The 25098-nt window shown below is 39.5% G+C and overlaps 2 protein-coding genes across 2 annotated transcripts in view; one reads left to right on the forward strand and one right to left on the reverse strand.

Annotated features, from left to right (window-relative positions):
* Wwox (WW domain-containing oxidoreductase) overlaps positions 1 to 1036 on the forward strand; it is a 30404-nt gene extending 29368 nt beyond the window's left edge. Inside the window, exon 7 of the mRNA XM_083124671.1 lies at positions 392 to 1036. Coding sequence (XP_082980797.1) covers positions 392 to 592 — 201 coding nt within the window. The 3' untranslated portion in view covers positions 593 to 1036. The remainder of the gene's footprint in view (positions 1 to 391) is intronic.
* Positions 1037 to 3389: 2353 nt separating this feature from the next.
* The window catches only part of LOC145986389 (uncharacterized), a 39874-nt gene continuing 18165 nt past the window's right edge, over positions 3390 to 25098 (reverse strand). Inside the window, exons 2-4 of the mRNA XM_083120346.1 lie at positions 7609 to 7696; positions 4887 to 6344; positions 3390 to 3403 (exon numbers count right to left, since the gene is read on the reverse strand). Coding sequence (XP_082976472.1) covers positions 3390 to 3403; positions 4887 to 6344; positions 7609 to 7696 — 1560 coding nt within the window. The remainder of the gene's footprint in view (positions 3404 to 4886; positions 6345 to 7608; positions 7697 to 25098) is intronic.

Below are 25098 nucleotides of genomic sequence, written 5' to 3' on the forward strand. Positions count from 1 at the left end.
GTTTGAACTATAATTATGTGAAACAATTATAACATTCTGGTGTAAAGCAAAACAAGCAAAGTGGGGTGTATAATTGCAGTGGAATACTTACATATTAATATCCCAACTGACTTTTACTTAATATTTTCAAGCATCAGCGAGTATAAAGAGTGTTGGCATTGACTCCACTACTCATCACCCATTCAAGGTCCTCATAGAATGTTTACCATTTATGTGAACAGTATCATCATTCTCCAAATATTACATTGAATGTGCAACAACAAAATAAAGCAGTATGGTTATTTACAGTAAATCATAAATTCTGAGTCAACATTCACTTTATATCAATTATTCATTAACTTATTATTTTTTCCTATCATTGCTTACTTCTACATAAGTCGCTTTATTCCAGCAACAGGCAGCCAGTACTTCAGTGTTTTGTGCTGCTGCCAGAGAAGTGGAAGGAACCGAAGGCCTATATTTCAACAACTGCTGTGTGTGCCCAACCAGCAAGGCAGGTAGGGATCAAGAACTGGCAGCAATGATTTGGTATTTAAGTGTTCGGATGGTGGAAGCTGTGATGGGGAAAGATTCGTGTAGTAACATTTCCTAAGGAACATTCTGCATTGTGAAATGCTGAAGGCATCTCATCCAAACAAAACACTGTGCCTTTTTCTCTTTATACATGGATCGCCTCCTGGGTAAACTTGGAAGTTGTGCATAAGTGCTTTGCAATATACTGTGCTATTATATGAAGCCTACCTTAAAAGTGAAAACATGTTGAAAATCAACAGCACTTTCCTACTCAGCTGTTGAGCTAGTGACAAATAATGTGACCATAAACAAGTAATTGAGGCATTGTGAGCTGTTTCAATGTGTTAAATATGAATTTTGTTTGTATTATAGAGCAAGATTTGAATATATTTATATATGTTTATACACACAAAGTTTTTGAAAATGAGATTGATTTGCCTATTCCCTCTTTATGATGTGAATTGACTGTTAATATCATTATAATTGTTACTAATTACAAATTACTTTTAAAATTATACAATTCAGCTTTATTCTAGAAGCTTTCAAGTTACATTTAATCTGTAAAAAATTTGAAGCCCATACCATCATATGTGCACTTAAAACAACCAACCATGCATGTAAATTGCAACAGGAATCCTTGGCAAAAACAAATGAATTGTGTTGCAGCTAAGAACAGATGGCCATATACACACTTGCTTAACCCCTTAAGTGGGGAGCCTGAGTTGTCCTCTGGCATTTGAATTTGGCAGCTTTTTGTGCATTTCAGATCCAGTCAATGTTCCCGTAGCGGGGAATTATTTTCTTTAAATGGATATACAGTAGTACATACATAGATACATTTTGCTTTGTACAGTTTTGTACACTGCTTGAATGTTTGTGTGTTCATTCACCTTTCTCTCATTTACAAGACATGTAATGTTATAATGTTGTCCAGAGCCATGTGCCCTCTGGGACAGGGGCGGACTGGGGGCTCGCTGAACTGGGGTCTAAGATTCAACATACCATTTATTTTAAATTATGTGTGCAGTAGTTTCAATTCCCATTTAGGGTTAAGTTATTTTCTCTCTCTCTCTCTCTCCCTCCCTCCCCCTCCCCCTCTCTCTCCCCCTCCCCCTCTCTCTCCCCCTCCCCCTCTCTCTCCCCCTCCCTCTCTCCCCCTCTCTCTCTCCCTCCCTCCCTCCTTGACAATGTAATGAAACAGTCTTTAAATTATGTGTGCAGTAGTTTCAATTCCCATTTAGGTTTAAGTTATACACACACACACTCTCTCACTCTCTCTCTATCTCTCTCTCTCTCTCTCTCTCTCTCTCTCCCTCCCTCCCTCTCTCTCTGCCTCCCTCTCCCCCCTCTCTCCCCCCTCCCTCCCTCCCCTTGATAATGTAGTGAGACAGAGAAGTTAGTGGACAAACAAAACAGAAAAAACTTCAAATATTGTTCAACGTTTTGAATAATACCATGGAAAATACATTTTCATTTAAGAATATATGCATATATTTATTCTTTTAACATATTATTTGAAAAATTGACATAACAGAACTTCCACTGAATATTGTTCAAAGTTTTCATATTACATATTGGAATATACCGTGCGTCCATTTCTATCTGCAGCCGAGAGATCGGGAGAAGCGTGGCGGGCGGCGCTGGCGGAGATGCCGACATTTGCGGCCTGTAATGCTCGCTTATTTTTACGGACATATCCAGACATTTATATAAATATTGCAAAACGAGCACTAACCTGGGTTATAATTCATCATCTGTAATTCATCCAAGTTCAGCAATTATATACACAAAAAAATACGCTTTAGAAGTGACGATAAGAGTCACAGATAATAAAACATTTTAATCATAGTTTTAACCAGCAACGTCCTGCTTAAGTTTATATCCTTGAAAGAGTTTTGTGTCGATGGGGATCGTTTGGAGGTTTCGAATGTGCAACACTGTATCAAGATTACGCTGCCGACGAAACCATTAAAAGTCAATGGTTTTCGTGAGCTTCCTTGCAATCCAAAATCTCCAAGCTCGAGTTTCTTGTTCCTTCACGACTAGATGAAGACAGAGCTGTGAATATAGTGGCGAGCAATGTAAACCAAGAGCGTGTTAATTTCATACTGTGCGCAAGAGTGTTATTCTTGGTTACTTGCCGTTACTTGTTTGTGTTATTGCAGTGTGTATGTGTGTTGTGTCAGTGAGACGATTGGAATGCCAGCCGCAAGATTCACTTTAGAACAAAGAATTTTTATGTATGACACTTACGTGAAAACAGACTCGTGTCGAGACGTGTGTAGGCAATTTGTACAGAAATTCCCATGGGTTTCACTTCCACATAGAGATACAGTTAGACATCTTGTCTTAAATTACGAGAAACTGGATCGTTAAGTTTTAAAACACCTAACCAAAAACGACGGATTCTAACCGAAGCAAAACTCGATGAAATTGGGGCAGCGTTAGAAAGTTATCCAAACAAACCTCTACGCCGTGTTTCACAGGAGATGGGAGTGTCAAAATCATCAGCACATACAGCCACTAAGCTACTAAAATTAAAACCATACTCTTATAACACAGGTTAGTGCTCGTTTTGCAATATTTATATAAATGTCTGCATATGTCCATAAAAATAAGCGGGCATTTCAGGCCGCAAATGTCGGCATCTCCGTCAGCGCCGCCCGCCACGCTTCTCCCGATCTCTCGGCTGCAGATCGAAATGGACGCACGGTATGTATATATTTATTCCTTTGAGTTATTATTTTACAAATTGCCACAACAGAAAGAATTTTTGAATTTATGTACATATTTATTCCTTTAACTTATTATTTTAATTAAAAATTGTTATTGTGAACATAATAATTTCAAAATTTTCAAGGAATATATATCAGCATTTAGTAGTCAGTTTCTAGAAAAGAACAACACACTTGTTATCTTTTAAGTATTAGTATCTAAAACAATTTCAGTTTGAAACTTCTCAAAACAAGGCACAACACAGAAGCCAACATCACACTCCTTGCAGTAAATCCTGGTCTCCCTTCTGACTTTCTTGCCTCTTTCATATCTTGCCATACAACATATTTTGCACTGTCTTGTTGGCAGCTTTTTTTTTTGTTGTTGGAGGAAGGTATTTTGGAAAATGTCTTCCAGTTAGACGAGATTGTTTTGACGTCAAGGCTGGTCTTCCACTTCTGACATATGGATGTTCAGTCTTTGGTGAATACTTCTGAATCAATCTTTCCACATGTCATAGTTGAAACTGCAACCTGTTCATAGTACCACCTAATTTGCTGTACAGCACGTAAGAATTCAAAACAACAATGTCCATGAAATGTCTGAAATGTTTCATGTTCATGCTCCTTCGGAATCACTAATTTCAAATTCCGAACTTTCATCACAACTGGAATCCTCAAGAAGAAGTCTAATTTGGTCCGCGCTTTGCATTTGCTTAGCCATTCTCTCACATGAAAGAAACGCAAGTTATTCCCGCTCAGTTAATAATACCTACAAAAACAACTGCACACCAGATTCCTCATAGTGTACCCAACAATACCCAAGAACAATTTGTGTTACCCGATCTGAAGTTGGAATAAACTTTTCCTGCCCGAATCTAGCTCGGGCAACCTGCTTAACGTTACATATTGCAACCCCGAACACAGCTCGGGTAACCTGCTTGTAACAATTTATAAAATCGAAACACCCACTTAAGGGGTTAAGTCAGCACAATATTGCACCATCATTTCACTTATATATTGTGGAATGACTCAAGGGAGAGATTGTAAAAAGCTAAGTTCTCTCTCCAGACATCGGTACTTGGCCAAGCAAAATACACTACACAGGGTAACATTCCAGAAATAGCAGAAGCATATGACGTAGGGAGACACTGCATTCTTCTTTACTAGGGTTCAAACCCATCATTGCCGGACCCTGTGGCCGAGTGGTTAGCACATTGCTCTGCAACGCCAAGGGTCCAGGGTTTAAATCCCGCTCGGGCTAGGTTGTTTGTGAATGTCCATTCATCAATTTCATCACTCATCCCCATCTTCGCAAATTAGCCAAATTGATTCTACTGACTTCCAATTGTAGTAGTTGTAACACCTTGTGAGTTAGTTTCGCCAGCAACAAGGCAGCACACAATTCAAGATGAGGAAGACTGATTCTTCTTATAGGTGCCACACGCGAACGTGAACAAAGTAAATGTACAGTGGTTTCACCATTTTCATTTGTTGATCTAAGATACAAACAACAGCCATATGCAACTTGCGATGCATCTGAAAATCCGTGGAGTTGATTGTCAACCACTTTTCCTTGAACTAGCACAAATCTGTTAACTTGTATCTGATTAATATTTGGTAACTGTTGAAACAAATGTTTCCACTCCATGGAAATACTGTTGGCTCCAGTGAGGAGGTCATCAACATAAACATCTCGTTGTAAAACTTTGGATGCATTCGGAAACTTGGTTGCTTCCTCTTCAGCTAACTGCTGCAATGTTTTGGTCGCCAAAAATGGTAATGATGCCAAACCAAATGTGACTCTTGTGAGCTCGAACGTTTGTACTGGCATATCTGTAGATTTTCTCCAAAGTATGCGTTGAAACTTAGTGTCATCTGGATAAATCAGAATTTGTCTGAACATCTTCTCGGCGTCTGCCGTAAATACAACCTTGTGCGTTCTGAAGCGAAGAGCTATAGACTGGAGATTGTCATGTGTGGTTGGACCGACCATCAGTATATCGTTTAATGAGACTCCATTTGTTGTTTTTGCTGATGCATCAAAAACAATTCTGGTCTTCGTGCTGCTGCTGCTAGGTTTGAATACTGGATGATGTGGTAAATAGTATGACAAGTCATCAGCTTCATTTAGTTGTACTGGCTTCATGTGTCCCAACATTTCATACTCCTCGAGTATTCTGCCATACTCCTCTTTCAACTCTGGTTGTTGTTGAAACCTCTTCTCTAATTGATGTAATCTGAATAATGCCTGGTTGTATGAATGTCCTAGCTCTATATGATCTGATCGAAATGGGAGACGAACAATGAAATGCCCTGTTTCATCTCTGGTGATGTGTTGATTGAAGTGGGTTTCACAAGCTAGTTCTTCAGCCGTTTTTGGTTTTGAGTACATTTCCTCTAACTCGAAAAAACGCCGTAATTGAGAATCCAAATTGTCTTCCATGCGTACAAAACATGCTACTGTGGGTGTACTAGGTTGTACAGGCTGTTCAATCCGACCAGCTAAAATCCAACCTAATTCGGTATTTTGAAGAACTGGATAGTTTTCATCTCTCGTTTGTCTTTCAGGAAGAAGTAAGTGCAAGTAAAGTTCCGATCCAATTAGTAGATCTATCCCTTCTGGTTTGTAGAAATCTGGATCTGCTAACTCAATGTCTGTTGGTAAGTTCCAATGTTCATGATGAATAACTTGAGAAGGTACATTCCCTGTGATGCGTGGGAGTATCAGACAAGTAAGTGAAGTCTGGAAGTCTGACACTCTTGAGCGCAGCTGAATGTCTACACTGTGCTTGGCTTCCGATGAAACATTATTGATTCCTCTGATTGCAATATGATTTTTCTGCTTTCGCAACTGTAGTCTCTGAACAAGATCTTCCTTGATGAAATTTGACTGAGACCCACTGTCCAGGAGAGCTCTACATGTATGTGGCTGTCCCCTAGAATCGACGACTTCTACTAAAGCTGTTGATAGCAGAACGTGTGGTCTTGGTTTACTCTTAAATGTGCAGTATGAAGATTGTACTGAAGTTGTCCTTGCCGCTTCATTCCTCGTGTCTGGTGAGTCATTCCTTGGTTGGTCTTGCCTTAGAGGACCTCCTCGTTTACCGCCTTCCTCTGGATGCAACAGAGAATTGTGTTTCAATCCACAGCGTCTACAATTACCTGAAGTACAGTTCCTAAAATTATGATTCGATCTGAGACAATTATAACAAAGTTTGTTGTTGCGCACACACTCTTGTTTCTGCTTCAGACTTGCGCCTGCAAAAGACTTGCATGAATATAAGGAATGTGCTAAATTACAGAAATAGCATTGTGTATTTGTAGTTGTCAGGTAAGAATTTGACTGACGGTTGTGTTTCTGTTTAGGGCTAACCTTGTGTTCATTGACATTTTTGTTTACGTGAACAGATTTCATTGATTCCAAAGCTTGACATTTTTGTTCTAGAAAGGTAAACAGTTCCTTCAGTGTAGGGAACGACTGATCGGTATGGCTTAATTCCCATTCCCTTCTTGTGTGAGAATCAATTTGAGCCAAAAAATGATGTTTCAAAATAACATCTTCTAACGGTGTTTGTAATTCAAGGGCTCGAAGAGCATTTAAGTTACTGGTGACGTCATTGATGAACTGACGTAATTCTGTGGCATTTTCCTTGTTAATTGAGTTCACATGCAAGATGTTATTGACATGACTTGCTGCTATCAGTCGTTTATTCTCATACCTATCTTTCAACAATTGCCATGCAATATCGTAATTTGAATAAGTCATGGGCAAAGTATCAATAAGTGTTCTTGCTTCAGATTCCAATGATGAACGCAAGTAGTGGAATTTCTGTATTTTAGGAATATTGTCATTTGTTTGAACCATAGCCTGAAATGCATCTGAATATGCTAACCAATCCTGATAATTACCGTGAAACGTGGGTAAAGATACTGTGGGTAATTTGATGTGCTTGGTGCCTAATGATGAAGCATTGTTTACAACATCCGATCCATCTGTAGGTGCTTGTGCTTGTTTATGTTTCTCTATAATGGATTCCATTTTACCCCGTACCTTGTAGTAAACTTCTTCAAAATCCCCCCTGTGAGGTTCGTGATTCTCGTTTATATCTTCTACTTCTAAACGTGTTTGAACTTCATCATATTTTTTCCACAGGTGTTAAATTCTGCAAACGGATTTACTTCTTGAACTTCCCCCGAATCTTCAAAGGCATTGACAAATGCTTGTGTTCGTGTTAACTGGCCCCTAAATCCAGCTCTCCTACGCATCAACACTCTTTTCTCTTCTTCATCCATCGTGAAGGAAAGGGCAAGATATGTAGGAAATAGTACGTGAGGAAAGAGTAAACAAAATATGGTGCGAGCCTAGCTAACTACTGACCTTGATCTGAAGCTTCCCTGGGTGTTGCTGATGACGTCACTTCAGCCGACAGCAGGATATTGTAGTGGATGCTCGAAACTCGGAATGTCTGTTCAAAACCACACGCGTAACGGTTGTGATTGAAAATTACACGTAATACGTAATAAGTACTGTGACACAGAAAGTTCTACGATTGAGCACATAACATGCAACCATATATCGACGTAAGTACAAATGTCAGTACACATCTGTAACTGGAACACTGCATACAAAGTCACTTCGATACCGTGCGAAAACACTCGTTCTTTCCATGGCGGGCGAGTTGAGACGTTTGTTCTGATGCGTAACACGTCATATCTCTCAGAGATTGTTCACTTGGTAAACTAATCCGGCCCGGAGATGACCATAAAATGTTGAGTTTCTTATTTAAACACTGGACTGATTATATACACTATTTAATGTACACTGACACTGGACTACATTGGAATGGAGTCGACCACCGTGTAGCAATGTCTCTCGCTGTTCTCTCGTACAGTGCGGGTATTTCCCGATATGTACCACGCCCTGCACAGTCTCCGAAGCAGAGTCTGCACTGTCCTGTCACCTAGTGGCGACAAGTATAATGAATACTTAAGATATACAAATTTTCACACATTGATAACACAAATAATAATACATACACTAATCTATCCCAAACAATGTTTTTGGCAGCTTGCTTAGCAGAATGTCCCAGTTTGAATTCGTAAAGAAAAATCACTCGCAGTTGTGTGTTCTCCATGGTGCACTTTCAGATGACCGACCCTGTTCAGCAACACACTGCCTCCTGACTGTCTGGGTGCTCCAGCCTGTTTGCTGGACGTATACAGAGTTTATTACGTTAGACCCGTGACCTCAGTCAATCCCTGTGTTGTGTTGTTGAGGTGAGTTTCCCACCAGACGTCAAAGCGGACATTTAATTCGCACCAACCCAATACTATCAGTAGGGAGACAAATTTATGGTAAATAACTGAGGAGAGCGGTAAATAAAATGTTAGATCAGCGGTATATACCAGCGGTGGAAAAAAAGAAAAATTGGCACACACTTTTTCATCATGAGAGGAAACAACACAAGAGAGATATAAATTTATAGAAACTACTTCATTTTTATATACTGTACACATTCACAAGTACTTAGCTGTCCAACCAAAAAGAAAACATCAACACAAAATCACTTCATTTCTAAATTGCATATTCGGGGGAAGAAAGGAATGCAGCTTGACAGGAAGCGACATTTTCAAACTGAGTTTATGTCCATGGGAAATCCCAATTTGCATCATCTTCCAGATGTGATCGAAGATAAAACGTTCTTCAGCTGCAAGTGGTAGGAAACTTTAGGCAAATGTTTCATCACAAATCTACAGTTTGCGCACACAACCTCGATTGCCGGTTTGTGCGTGTTTTCTACTTAATTTGATGATATTTCACGGTTATTTTGCGAAAAAGAATTCATTTCGTGGAAAAGCACACATCTCGCATTACTTTGCTAATAAAACTCATGCATATTTCATCATTGGGGGTGTAGTTACGTGCAGAATGTTCAAAATTGCATCTTTTTTTCACATTTCGCGATTTCGCGCATCGCAAAAATTCAATGTCCCTAACTATCAGATACCCGTGACTCAATGCAGAATATCGGATGGAGCCGTCAACATGGAAGTAAAAATACCAATCAAATCACAACAAAAAAGAACTATAAGTTGTTCTCTGCCATTCTCATTTAGGAACCTGACATGTCTACTTTCACACAGTCCTGCTTATGTTGCAATCGACCAAGATCAAAACATCAGAACAATAAGTGGAACTGAGCTTGAAAACTGCGAGATTCACACGCAAAAGTTGTGCCTCCTACCTTCTCACACTAGAGGACAAGAAGGGCAAAACTTCTGCTTTTCTACTCTAATAAAAACGAAAACAGTAGAACAGACCAGACAAGCTTGTTCGTACACATGTCATGAGTCCTCAAACGGATATAATTCAGTGAGATCTAAATTTATTTGCCATTATCAATCCCCCTCACAATATTACTTATTTGCACTCAAATGGCTCATATGAAATAGTAGATCTCGAATCACACGAACACCCAGGAGCAATACTGTTTCATGTGCAACGTGGACGTCATAATATCAGAAGACATAAGAATTCACCACATTTTTCCCTGTGGATTTGACAATTCCATACTTCACCACACAACCATATCCTACCCGCTGCATGATCAAAGAACCTTGATTTTCAACTCAATGTTACCTATAAAACTTCCCCGGTGTTCAATGCTACTATGCTATACCATCACGATTGGTGACTTGAAATTCCCCACCTCAACATAACAAAATTCTATACCGTTACCATTCTGCCCAATCTCACGATCTTTCAGCACAAAGACTTCCCAACTATAATATTGTTCATATGTCTCACCTGTCTAACTACCTTCACATTGTATCAGCATAAAAGATTTAATTTCATTTCATTTTTTTATGTCCCAAGAAAGCTAATGCTATGTCACCCCACGTTCTCCTTCAATCCCCAAGTCATATTGCATCATCTTATCCATTGCCTTATTTGTCATTTTAACGCTTAGTATAATCCTTGTTTACTTATGTTACAAAATCAAAACCTGTAGAAAACCCATTCGAAAGATTAACAACTACAAAATTCCAACAATAAGTGCATGTTATCTCGCCCATTAGTACCGCTGCCACCCCCCCCCCCTCCACCACAAACAGTCTCTATAGCGACAACCAAACATCAAGCACCACCAGTCCCCTCAATAATCTCTCAAACTCACACCCTCAAAGTTAAACACAACTCCCCCACAATCTATTTACTCCCAAGAATACATTTCCGGCAACCTTCTTCATAATCGACACAACTCTCGGCTAAGGGACAGATGACATTCCATCTGCATCTGCAAGCAGGCCAGAGGAGTATCAGCATCGTCGACGCCAGGATTCTCATCCAACCCCCCCTTCCCCTCCTCCCCCTCTTGTGTATCAATTGGTGCTTCAAGATGGAGCTGCGGGTCGCCACCTATAGCAACACACACAATGCTATCCATGCCATGCATTATTTTTCTTGCGCAATCACACCAGTGCTTTGAACAACAATGTATAAATTATTGGAACAACAATGTATAAATGCTTGGAACAACAATGTATGAGCGCTTTGAACCACAGAGTGTAGACAAAAATTATAAGTTGTTATTAATTCGTGCAATTAAGCTTTAAACAATAATTTTTAAAGCTTCACGACTTGCAATTCTCGTCATGCAGTTTGAGCATTTGGCAGAATCTTATGAAAGTAATACAGGAAAACTGCTGTATAATTACTACTAATTATGGTATTAATAATAAGTTAAATATATATATATATATATATATATATATATATATATATATATATTTAACTTATTAATATATATATATATATATATATATATATATATATATGTATAATCAGTGCCACAATTACAGGAACACTGCTAGTGAAAGGACACTGCCACCAAAAAAACAAAAAACAATAATTTATTTTGTGTATATGAGCTATCTTTTTCTTTTTTTTTCAACAGGTGAAGGTACAAGCAAGTATGTAATCTATCGGTCAATTGGTACCTTATATCATACTTGTATGTAACAATTTTTTTTTTTTTTTGAGTCAAATAAACAAACCACCTATAATCTTTCTCCAGGCTCCGGGTAACCATGTAAACCGTGGATATTCGGAAGGGCAGGGGAATGTGGAATGACTCAAGGGAGACTGTGAAAAGCTAAATTCTCTCTCCAGACATCGGTACTTGGCCAAGCGACAATGCACTACACAGGGTAACATTCCAGAAATAGTGGAAGCATATGACGTCAGGAGACACTGCATTCTTCTTTACTACTGGCAAATACGGAAGAGCTGAGCATGCAGCTAAGAAATATTTGCCAGCAGCTTAAAAGAGGTAGCCACTATAATTCGGTATTTCAGAAATCAGAAGAACCTCTAGAAGGATACCAGCTACCAGGTGAAGACCTCCTGCACACTATCAGGTCTCAAGGCCGGCTCGGAATTCTGAGACATAGCTTTCACCAAAGGCAACTGCTAAGTACATATGCGATTTGACTGACTTCAGTACCGTGGCTTGCAAGTTACAGCCGTCAGCCAGACCATCGTTCGGATGGCTTCGCAAAGGGCATCCGTCCAGGACCAGCATAAGCCTCGTCGCCTGCCACAGGAAAAAAGACTGAGAGCCGTCGAACTCAGGACTCCTTGCTCTGTTGCCTGACGTCTACACACATCTGCTTGGCCGAGAGGTAAGATGTACTCAATGACACCCCTTGATTCCTTCCACCCTCTGACGAGGGCCTGAGATTGTATGGGGAACATAAAACATAACCTTGCTCTACCATCTGATCCCTAATCGTTCACCAGCTCGATCCCCGTAACTTATGCTATTGAAACCAGTGAATGCATCAATATACACTATATACAGTGCGTTCATTGTTGCTCTGGGCCGAGATATTTCGTGACTGCAGACAGCACGGCATGGTGCGGATGCCAGCATTTTTGACCCGTGACGTCCTGCTTATTTTTACGCACATATCTTTAGCATGCAGATACTTGTGTTTATATTGCGTAACAAGTACTAACTTGTGTTATAAAGAGTTGTTCAAAGTGGTGGCCAACTGCATTCACACATTTCCAGCATCTTTTGATTAAATTTTGATTGATATGCAAAAGTTCCTCTTCATAATTCTTGTAAGTTCTGTTTCTCTTACTCTCAAAGCAAGTTGCGTAACTGTTTCTCTACGTGAAGTTGCAACGTCAGGGAATTTTTGTGAAAATTGCCCACAAACATCTCAACATGATTCGGTTTGTACCTAAGTGTCATACATAAAAGTTCTTTGTTCTAACAAACTCTTCTTCTGGCACTTCAGTGGTCTCACAGTCTTATTAAACATACACTGAAATTACACTAACAGTGATGTGATCTATGAAACTAGACAAATGCACACACTTATATTAAACGAGAGAAATTACACTGCCACGCTAAAACAAACAGAACTCAGAACTCTACTAATAAGTGAGCAACGTGAGTTTCAGACTGCTTTGTGCACACTGCCGGTGCCTAAACAGTCAACTTTTGCATGTCAATGTGATGGCATTTTCTTTCACAGAATGATCAGAATAACAACACTGTAACTGCTCTGACAACTTGCATCTAGTGTTTAACCAATGAGGATGCGTATATGGATAAAAATTACCCAGTCGATTTTTAGATATATTTTTTGATCATTTCCAATTATCGTCTGACCTTTTCAATGAATTGTTCCGAGTCGGTTAGTTCCACTTGCAGGGTCGTAGAAATATTGTCTGGGTAAATTTCACCCAACATGCGCTCATATGTTTCAGTTTGGTATTTCAACATGTTATTTTGTTCTCGTTTTTATCAATTGTGTAATTCAATTAAAATGTTTAAATTAATATAAAATATATAATTATATTATTCAATGAGAGATATTACAAATTACATGCTTAAAAACAAACTCAATATCCAATAACTAAGGCAAAGAGGAAAGCTTCCTCAATTCCTTCACTTCGGAAAAAACTAATATTTATTTGGAAGCCCAAAGGAGTGGATAGTGGTTGTACAAGCAGAACTCGACTGATAAGCGGATGATGGTTGTATTACTCCTTCCACCTAGCGTAACGTAACAGCAAAGTCTACATTCAAGATGCAGAGGGGAGAAAATAAACAATCCAAAGCAAGAAGAGTATCTCTCTTGCTGCAACTGCCCCAATGATATGACTTCTGGGTCAGATTAGTTTATTTTTCTTAACTTACTTTTCTACAATGAAATTGAACATGAAAGTAGGATTATGTAGCTCACAGAATGAGTACTGGCTGAATGAATGTCTTTGTTGATTCCTAAATAATGACTTCTTTGTGAATATATAAACGTATGCACCATTGGTTAATGAGATTCGTAGTCATCCTTTATATCAACCTAGTGAAGAGTACAAGAACCTTATTTTTTTGTTTTGCCAAGAAAAAAAAACATACTTGACATACCGATTAAAATTACACCATTGTACAATTATATTCAATACTAGTAGGAAATGTTGAATTATACATGGTAGGTGCATTCAATAAATAACCGGAAAAATAGTATAAAAAATCTAAAATACCACTGTATTGTTATATGTTTGTTATTTTGTGAAGGCATCTGTAAGCTATTCATATGTTGTGAGTTAAGGCCGGGCACAAGGAACAGTTTCCATGTCCAGGTGCTGCTCCTCCACTAATCTTTCCCCATGGCAAGCTGGGGAATGCAGGGTGTCTACCAGTCTGGAAAAGGCATGGAATTTATTTTTTCTGGAAAAGTCATGGAAATATCAGGGAAGTTTACTATTTTTCTGGAAAAATCAACATTTTTGTAGTAGCACACTAAAGATAGATTTTTGAACAAAGAAAAATAGGACAAGGCAAGAAATTATAAATTGGTTGTGGGCAAACTATATTTCAGTTTGATGTACTGAGTATTACCAGTGGTTACAGTAAAAATTTTGTAGCAAATACTCGAGAAAAGGGATCATGTTCTGAACTAAAAGAAATTACTACACTAAGCAGCCATTGAAATTTTCCATTTTGTTATTGCAATTTTTTGGTTCTGTTTGGTAGATATTAGGATTAATATGCATTATTACTAAATTTTACTATATTTTTGTCTAATATGTATTATTTATGCTATAATTGTTTTGATTTTTTTTATAAAAAGAGTCTTTGTTAAACATTAGTCAATATGTGGCATGTATTTTGTACAAGCTCACCTCTGATATTTCTATCAGTCAATTTCTGTTCAGTTTATCTTCTCATTAATTTTAACATGTGAATATTCTAAAAACTTGGTTGAGTAAGTGTGATGTTTTGCTAAAGTATAGTGACCATCTCGTACACACATTTAAATACAAGAATTGTCGTAACGACTTGGTCTGGAAAACCTGGAAACATCAGGGAAAATTCTTTTTATGAAATGATAGACACCCTGAAGTGTGAATATAAATGTTTTATATGCTTAAAAAAAGGTATGTTATCATTTAGAGCTATCATAATGTAGGGCATTGTATGCTACACATTGAAATGTAAACATTTTTTTGTACATGTGTTTTTTTTTGTTTGTCCAAAAAAAATGTTTTGTTTCAAAGAGAATAATAGGTTATTTGTTGTATTTTTATTTGTATTGCTCCTGTAGTTTTTTTAAAAAAATAAATGTATAAATGATGTATTGTGTGTATTTGATTTTAAAACTTTTCCCATTTTTCATTTAGAATTTTAATGAACAAATAAGCTAATATTTAGGAAAAATGTAAAAAGTATAAAAAGGGGAAGAAATTTAATTATATGCAAATGGGATATTACTATTAATAATAAAAATAAGTATTAAACAAAGCAAGTCACTATACCACATGGCGAGTAGTGACTTGTGTGAGCTGTGAAAGAAATCGATAAAAATAAGATACAAGTGTACATAGGTGTGTTCCATGGGACCATAGTACGATCATCTGTATGAAAAATACAAAGTGGTAATGGATGTAGTTCAGCAACCTGTCAGTGCAAGGAAGCATAGTACTGCCATCTATGAGCAAAAGTCTGAAGCTGTTATTCGGAGCCCCACCACTAGATGGCCTGACATCTATTAGTGGGGGACTGAACTAACATGTGCTGCCATCTATGGACAGAAGTTTGAAGCTTGTAATTCAGAGCCTCCCCACTAGATGGCCTGACTTCTATTGGTGGGGCTCTGAACTAACTCCAGGAGAGCAAAAAGCAAAATGGCTCTCTCGTAGCTCAGTCAGTTAAGGGAGATCATCCTGCCTTTTGGGGCCATGGCCCAAGCCCTTTGCTTGGTGCAGGTATGTAGGTCTTTGGACTTGCTGATCTTGCATCCACCTCCCGCCGGCCCCCTAGGACAGGCAATGGTGGTTGGCTTCCGTGCTGATCGGAGAACCTGAAAAGGACTTAGAAGGAATGGGTAAAGATGGGCTTGAAGCAGGGACGTAGCTAGGTTTATCAGTTTGGGGGGCCCTAACGTAAGGTTTTTTCTATCAAACTATTATAAATTAACAAACTATTTATACACCATATAGACCTATATAGAAAAGGATCAAGGGCCTCGTCACTTTGTAATCAAGGGGTTTCGGGTTCGATACCCAGTGGATGCTCATAGTGGTTCGGATCCCACTTTACACTGTAGAATCCCGATTAGCCTTACTGTGTATAAAGTAGACTTAAAACACCAACTCAATCAATCAATAAATTGGAAAAGAACGTCATTTTCTTCTGTAGCCCCAACAGTCTACGGATATACTCTCGCGAAATCCACAGCCATTATTCGGGAAACTAAATGCAGAATGAACTTCATTAACTTATTGGCTGATACACCAAGAACAATGTTCTTAGTCTTTAGATTTGTAAGTTTGCTGGAAGAAAATTGAGAAGTAGATAAAACCCTTTTCCGTGGTTTTAGATATAAAGTGTTGGAACCAGGTTTACAAGTATTGGCAACAGTGAAAATATGAAATGTGTGCGTAATGAGTTCAAGCTAGGCATCTCATGTTCATACCGTTCATACCGGAATTGAATCCGGTATATCTTAGTTCAAGGGCGGGCCCGAGTCTTCTACGGCATCTGATTGTTCACTTGGGAAATGATGACGATAAGAAATTATATGCACACGTCTAATTTCTTAAAATTAATCTTATTTGTGTGTGGAAAACTGAATATATGATGGCACTGGATAAAACAAAGTTCCCACACGCTCAAATGATTACGCTCTCGTCTTTGGTTCGGCAGGTTCAAAAACCTGCCCGGGTTCGATTCCCGATGGAGGCACATAGTTGTTCGGATCTCACTTTAAACTGTAGGTCCAGTCCCGATTAGCCTTACTGTGCATAAAGTGGACTTAAAACAACAGTTCAATTAATGAATCAATCGAAAGGTTCAAGGTTCGATCGCTGGTGGTTAGGCCGGTAGCCAGAATTTGATTTCGGAAGTGGCTTATCCCTTATCGGCAGCCGCCATCTAAAGACGAAAAGGTTGGGGGAGGAGTAAATGCGCTGAAGATGAATTTCTTGGTATATTGCAACTTACCATATACAAGATGTTTAATCCTGTTAATGAAGTAAATTTAATTACTGTGTGACAGGTTTACCGTCGTCATTATTATTATTATTATTCATGTCCATAGCGGTGAAATAATGTGCTTAATCAAGGTGTTGAGTGTCTTTAATTGTATGCATATATATATTTGATGCACCAAGCCAACGGGAGGAAGGAGACGTTCGCGTGTCTTAAGGGCGAGCGCCTGAAAGGTCACGTTATGCGTGTAAAGCTTAGGAAATTCGACCGTAATGACAACCATTTAAATATCTCAGTTTCCAGATTTAAGTGAAACTTTTACCAGCGCAGCAGCATGTGTGCAAGGACGGATGTGTGGAGTTTCGTCGCGATCAATCAACAATTACGGATGCCAGATCAAATTGGTTGTAATCGATCAGTTTATGGGCACTGATTGCAGTTGAGCTATGGGCGACAGCAAGGCGGAAGCTTAATCCGTAGAAACCAAACTTCGAGCACGACCCGTCCAGGTTGGGAAACAATAGAGCGAAGTGGAATGACCTCTCCGGAAGCGTCCCTTCAACGAGCGCCGAGCGTCCTTTTTCGAAATCCAAATAAAACGAAGGACATGGTTTTTCGACACACAGTCTTACCGCGATCCTTGTAGCGAGAGCACCTCCGTGTTACCTCTCCGTATACAGTTTTGCCGCGATTCTTGTAGCGAGAGCACCTCCGTGTTACCTCTCTGTATACCGTGGACTTTGTTGTGCTTCGCGAAGATCACTGTGGATAGGCAGTAAGTCTACACGAGTGCGCTTACCTCAACCGCTGGAGGAAGTTGAAGCGAGACTGTGTTTCCGTGATAACCTTACGCCGTTTATAGTTTTTGTGAAACGAGGAACATCGAAAATTATGGCGGGCTAAGAGAAGAAAAGAGATGAGGGCGTCGTCCTCGATTCGCCCGATGCCAGACGAGACCACGACCCATACCTACAAAATGCCCAGAAACGACGAGCTACGCCGCCTGATGCCTACCAGCCGCCACAGAGAGAGAGAGAGAGAGAGATGTCGAACGCTGCCCTGTTGACGTCCCGACGCGCCGACGATGCCTACCAGCCGCCACGGAGAGAGAGAGAGATGTCGAACGCTGCCCTGTTGACGTCCCAACGCGTGAGATCGTCCGACGGTGAAGGAGAAGACGCCGACGAGCCAAGAACGACCGCCCAGATGCGACGTCTGAATCGCGCCTGACCGCGGAGATGTTCACCGATCCCGAGAGGAAGAGACGCCGAGGAACCAGCTGTTCGAACGCTCATCGCATTTTCATCGTCGCGACCGAGGAAGAATAGGAAAACCTTTCGTGTGACTATTAAGTGATTTCAATCGCCCATGAAGATGCCAGGATGCACCGTGAAACCTGAGAGTTGGTAATGTATTCATCTATGTCAACACGTACCGGCTCGATTGATATTTAGAGAACGCCCTAGAAATTCGTCAACATTGTGAAAACGCCCACTCAACTCGAACTTCATACCGAACTCCCGTTGCGCTTATCATTTGTAATTTATTTGTCTCAGGTCAATTTTACTTATTTCTTGTGATTTATTTTTAATGATCTTAAATTCGTTGTTGTTTGTGCTCCTTTTGTATTTGTTTAAAGTGCGTACTAATAGAGTAAAGCGCCGCCCGCTTAATTGTTTAATCTATTTGAGGTTTGTTCACTTTTATGTGTCAGCGCTGTGTCGCTGCTAGCTACGTCAGGTCGTGTATGTGATTATTTGTTAAAGTATTTGCCTGGTAATATGAATTGCTCGTCGCGGCGAAGTGTTTAAGTCCCGCCTGCTAGAGAGTATATGTTTGCGTCACTCAACGGAGGTTATTGATAAGTTTAGAACCACGTGAGGTCATGTAAAAGGAAAACGTCCGCCCACGTGAGTGTAATTGCTGTTGAGACGCCTTTGTTTATGCTGGACAAATAACGTATTGTCACCGCACCGACCTAGTTTTTTTTAAAAAAGGTGAACTTAAGTAAGGGCTGGCTAATGAGTTGATGTAGCACTGGAGCGAAATCACAAATGGCCTGATTAGACAAAATTTCAAGGTAAAATTCAATGCGAACGCAATAATCAGGGCTTATTGTCATAAAACCTGTACATTTCATGTATCATTTTGTGTTGATGACCCCGTACTGACTGAATGTGTGAATGAAAGTGAGAGCGAGAGAGGGGGAGATGTAGTAAATTGATTTTTGTTGGTTATGAATAGAATATACTTTTTATTTTCATGTTAATTTTGGGCTATATCATTTCGCACGCATGTCGCTACCCGTGATTTTCAGGTATCCAGCTAGCCGCTTCCCGGCCACAGGTAAAGAGGTGGTAATTTGAAAGTATATATGTTTTTGTTTTCTATTCGATACGGCTAATCACTATGCACTGTTGGTCACCGGTTCCTACACACGAACTTAACTTGGACCGTAACGCTATTTCACTTGTCCGAGGGAGATTTTGCCGCCCCTATCTAGGTAGTGGTAGCATTTGTTTTCCCGGGCAAGGGAAGGCGTTTCACAACTGCTACACATTATTAAAATCAGATATTTGTAAGATTTTGGGAAAGGACTGCAGCCCCCGAGCCCCTTCCCTGGGTATGTGCCTGCTTGTATTACTTCCAAAATTTCTGTGCTGTTCCAACATCCTGAGGACAATTTGGGAAGTACTTGAAAGCCATATGGAAGCAAATTCTGCTCTCGAAACTATGAGACTCGATGTGATGACCACACGCAACCGAATGAAAGAACTCTTCACAGGCCTTGTCCCTCAATATTAATATGCTGACTAATTGTAAGTTTTTCTCGGCCTCCTCGATGACGCAGTGGTAGCGTCGCCGCCTTGCAATCAAGGGGTCCCGGGTTCGATACCCGGTGGAGGCACATAGTGGTGGTTCGGATCCCCGATTAGCCTTACTGTGCATACAGTGAACTTGAAACACGAACTCGATAATTGGAAGGTTTTAGAAGAACCAAAGATTACTTTTCATTCATCGTACAACTTTGCTTCTTTTCACCCTACTTTTACAGTTTTTCTTCCTAAGAATTCCACTGAGTATAACACGCTACGAAACCAGAGGTCCAAGGTTCGGACATTGGACAGGTATGGTTGTATCATGTCTGTCCCATCGCCATTCCTTCGGCACACATTCATCCCCACCGTCGCATTTAACCCAAGAGGTAGAAAAGCGACGTAATATAGAAATATATAAATGATTGATTTGGTTTATTTTACTTCGCTTTTCTGACACTTTTAGGCTAACCGTGAAGATGAAGATGAAAATGAGTGATGTGAAATTGATGAGAGGACCATCATAAAGAACACACGCCCAGTCCGGGATTCGAACCCAAAACCCCTGTCATCGTAGTGCACATTGTTAACCACAGCACAACAAATAGAAACAGAAAATGCTTGATAAGTAATTTGCTTCTCCATAACTCATGATTATATTATATAACTATTATTCGCTGTATTGATTGATTGATTTGTTGTTTTAAGTCCACTTTATGCACAGTAAGCCTAATCGGGACTGGACCTACAGTTTAAAGTGGGATCCGAACCACTTGTACATCCACCGGGTATCGAACCCAGGACCCCCTGATTACTAGTCGACGACGCTACCACTGCGCCATCGGGGAGGTCCCTTTTCGTGTATTACTAGGGATTAATTATATTTGTATGTCTAGCCAACCTAGCCACCTAAGCTGCAGCAGCTTCCGCATTTGCAGGTGGAGGCTAAGTGAAGAAAAATCACAGAAAGTCAGAAAGATATACAAATTTTGTAACATAATACTTATAGAGCATGCAGACGGCTGTAAAAACAATTGCTACATACCTAGTTTCCTTCCTTAATTGAAACGTGGTTTATCCTTCATTATACATGAGATCAACCTCCCTGGAAGTCGAACCCAGGATCTTGTGTGGTAGTCAGACTCTCTTTTAGAATGCCAATATGTTGGATATTTGGTCAATCAGTCGATCCTGATCCATTGTTTCCAGAGGAAGACAATCTGGCAGCTTCTCATTCGACATTTCACTCGCGATGTAGGAAAACGATATCACAAACACTTCGTGATGCTATCTTCTCGCGTTTACAGAAGTTTACCAACGCTCGGACCACAAATCCTACTTCAAACTATCTGACAGATATCAACTGTCCACGAAATCAACAGATGAACCGACCGCTTCGATGTTTTTCCGAATTTTCAGAAATTAGCCTTTCCCCTCCTTTGCAGGGCAGGTCATTAGCAGGAGGGTTGAGTGCATGTGAGAAGAACCGCTATTTCATTCATTCCCGCGCTGAAAAAGGGACAAGCAATAGAATTATGTTCTTGGAATTTGAAACGCATGGGGATATCTTTTCTGAACGATAAAATAATTAACCCAGAAAGTTCTAGCCACCCGTAGCTAAATCCTCCTGTTTGTGTCGTCCTTTCGGCGCCCATGGTGCCAGTGCAGGGCCAGATGAAGAGAAAGTGCAGTTTTTTGGGGGGATCCTGGGTCTGGTGTGCAGCAGGGAGGAAAAGTGTATTTTCAATAGGTCTCAGACTTCCCTGACCGGGGCGGACCACAAAACCATTAACTGCATCCTCTGCCAATACATCTGTTTGTGTTCAACAAGCAAGAAAGAGGGGAATAAGAAAGAAATGCCTTGCTTGGGGTGCTACGGAAATTAAAGAAGTGTTTCAAACTGCAAGCAAAAGCTACTGAAGAATTATTTTGCAATATTTGTTATCAAAGTAAAATTTCCAGCAAATACAGAATAGCTTCCCGGGGCCACGTGGAAGTTTGCCGGGGCCAGTGCCCCCGCGTGCCCCTCCCTAACGACGTCCCTGGCTTGAAGAGGTGATGAATTGGAAGCAACCAAAAACTTCAACTGCTCCGGGATTTGAACCTGGAACCTCTGGCATTCCAGGACGACGCCTTAACTGACTTTTTTTTTTTTTTTTTTTTTTTTTTTTTTTTTTTTTTTTTTTTAGGAAAGCCCCTATGCGGAAGCTTCCCCCATCACACTTCATTCACTCATATCATTTCATTCATATTTCAATTTCAAAACTTTTCAGGACAGACAATCACAAACATCCATGGCCGAGCCGGGAATCGAACCCGGGACCCCTGGCGTCGTAGCGCGATGTGCTAACCACTCCGCCACAGGGGCCGCACTGAGCTACTTGAGAGCACAGATATAAAAATTTCGGAACTTCTACTTATGTTGCCAATTACTGATGACTGAAAAAAATATATAGTATCTCACTATGTGAAATTCTTCTTACCAACATAAATAGGATTATGCACAAACTGCAGTACTTAGAAACAGATGTGAGTATTAAAGTATAAACATTTCAAATGTAAGACTACCATGTATGTAACTGTTGCTCCAACCGTACACATCATGAAGCTTTTTACATTAAAAATCTTTATAAAATTAATAAACAAAAGTTTCAAATTAGAGTAGTTGTACATACATGCTATTTACACTAATAGTGTCAATTCCACATAGTGAGAACTACATTTTTTTTTGTTATTATTATTCTGCTTATGTGCACCCATAGGGAGAAAGTTTGTTCTTGTGCTGAAAAAGTAATCATCATAGTGAAAATTTATTAACGCATTCAACTTATTTAAATGTCAGTATTCCTAAGATACTACTGCAGAGGCACCTTAACTGTTCACAGTTGAAGCAGAGATATATATATATTCTACGTAGAGTTTGGTTTGGTTTGAGTTGCTGCTTTAAGTCCACTTTATGCACAGTAAGGCTAATCGGGACTGGACCTACAGTTTAAAGTGGGGTCCGAACCACTTGTGCCTCCACCAGGTATCGAACCCGGGACCCCTTGTTTACAAGGCAATGACGCTACCACTGCGCCATGGGGGAGGCCCACTATTCTACGTAGAGATAGCAAAATTGTGAATGTGAAAACTTCAACTTACTAGTGTCATTTTGTTCCAAAGATCACTTGTCATTTTACTTCCAGTATGCTAAAAAAAAAAAAAAAAGTCACAATTTGCCAACAAACAATTGAGTTGAATCATTGCTGTTTCATTTAAGCACAGACATGTCTGTTCACCACCTGCAAACCACATACCCATGGTTCTATATGGGGTATATGAGTTCATATTTAGGGATGTGTAAGGCATGGGTGTACCCAGACTTTTTTTCCATGGAGACAAACATCACTTTCCTGGGAAGGGCAGTGCTTTATTTTGAATTATTTGAAATTTGAATAACATTTATTTTACTTAAAAAGCTCAATGAAGAGAATGAAAATTTTCACCACTCGTTTTCCAGGATGGGCCCCAGGTTCGAATCCTGGCCTGAGCATGGGTGTTCTTTGTGAGTGTCCCATCATAATCACTCATCCTCATCTTGAAGTGAAGTGAAGTCAAACCAAATGTACAGTCCCGCCAAGGAAGACGAAACTACCTGGAAAGGACGATTCCAAATGCGAGACAGGAAGCAGGGAGAAGCACTCGCCAAACTACCCTGTGGTATTTCGCTTGTATGTGTTTGCTTGTTGTGTTTATTACCGCTGGTTGTGTTGTGTTTGTGATTTGTGATGGCTCTTACAATTCGCAAAAAAACGTTTCGAAGTAGAATAACGGAAATTTGGACGTTTTGACCCCTGTTGCACATGGTACAAAACACCCTCGTTATACTAGAGAATGCCACAAACCATTCAGTTACTACATTCATATTTATAATACTATGTACAATAATGCTATTATTAGTGAATACTATCCTGATTAATGCTGTGTACATTTGTGCTAATTATAATATTTACTAAGGAGATCAATTTAATTGAATGAAATAAATCGATTGGTTTACAAACAAGTTTATCTACTAATGTGACATGATAAATACTTCCCTGATATGTTGTGTTTGCTGATATAGTATATGGAGGGCTTTAATTTCTTTCTGAACCCTTACATAATTCGTAAACCTCTCTCTATATGTATTTTGGCGGCGATGTTACTACGTTGAAACTTCATTGTTGTTTAAACAGCAGACGAGGTTGGCGCATGCGCTCTTCCGTTCATGGTCTCGGCTAAGGTAGCCAGACAGTATCTATCATTTTCCAGGACGAGCAAGAGCATCCTTGCCCGCCTGCTGGATATGCCCAGGGTGATTTTATAGCCAAAATGTTCATATATTGATTGGGCCCTTGTCAAGATGATAGGGGAATTGTTGGGGTGTGTAGATAAACCAATGCCTTCCTTATTTCTTGGCTGGTGTACACTTACCCCTTTCCAGTGATTTATCCACACACTTCCTCAAATTTTTCTTAACCCCCTAAAATTTTCCAAAAAAACTCTGCGTTACTAATTTTGCGCTACATATGCCTTTACACTCTCTAACATCGATCTTACATCCCATAAGATGGATAATTCATCAGCCTAGAATGCTCCTGCAGTGGAGTGTGTTTTTTAGATACTGTTGCTTAATTAGAAATAAAGGATAACCGGAGAATGTGAAACTACGTGGATGTAAGATAATTTCATGCAAGAAAGGTACCAAGCTTTATATTTGATTTATATTTTCTGGCATTGCATTGGACATTCATTTCTGTAGCACCCACCAACCCTCTGTGACATCCAAGAAGATGATCTCTTTGGTGGTCACAGCTGAGATGATATCCTGAGTTGGTCCATCATTAGGATGGTGTTGTAGACATTTCCGTGTACCTCTTATCTGTTTGGAATTGCAGTAAAATGATGAGATATGTGGTACCTGCTCAAGCAATCTGAAACAGAGACACAATTATTGAAGAAATTTCAAACAAGCAATAATGAAAATAAACATTAAAAAGCATCTCAAATTCACAATACTACATGTATATGTTTTTTCTACATGCAAGATGTCACATTGGGATATTTTTTCCTCTTTAGTGATATCATAGGGTTATCAGACGTCTGGGTTTTCCCTGGCATGTACTACATTTTAGCCTTATGTCCGGCATCCGGGAGGAATATGAAAAATATCATAAATGTCCTACATTTGGAACGCCACGTAATACAGTATGTAACATTCTTATTCGTACACATGGATTTTCAAAGAAAATGCTTTAATATCTGAAAGGAAATACACTCTTTTGAAATTGTTTCTTTACAATTCAATAACTAATATCATTAGGAACATAAAATCTTACCCAAATTCTGTATAACCAATGACAATAATAAATTAAATTAAACTGAAAGAGAAACATGCCATTTTTTGTACAACTTTTCTATTCGTACACTTAATAATATAAAAGAAAAAAGTATATTCAGATCAAATTGACTGACAGTTCTAATACTTTGATGCGTATCCTTTGGCTTTAATTACTGCTT

This window comes from Lepisma saccharinum, chromosome 1 (assembly GCF_977018435.1).
Source record: "Lepisma saccharinum chromosome 1, izLepSacc3.1, whole genome shotgun sequence".
NCBI classification, from domain to species: domain Eukaryota; kingdom Metazoa; phylum Arthropoda; class Insecta; order Zygentoma; family Lepismatidae; genus Lepisma; species Lepisma saccharinum.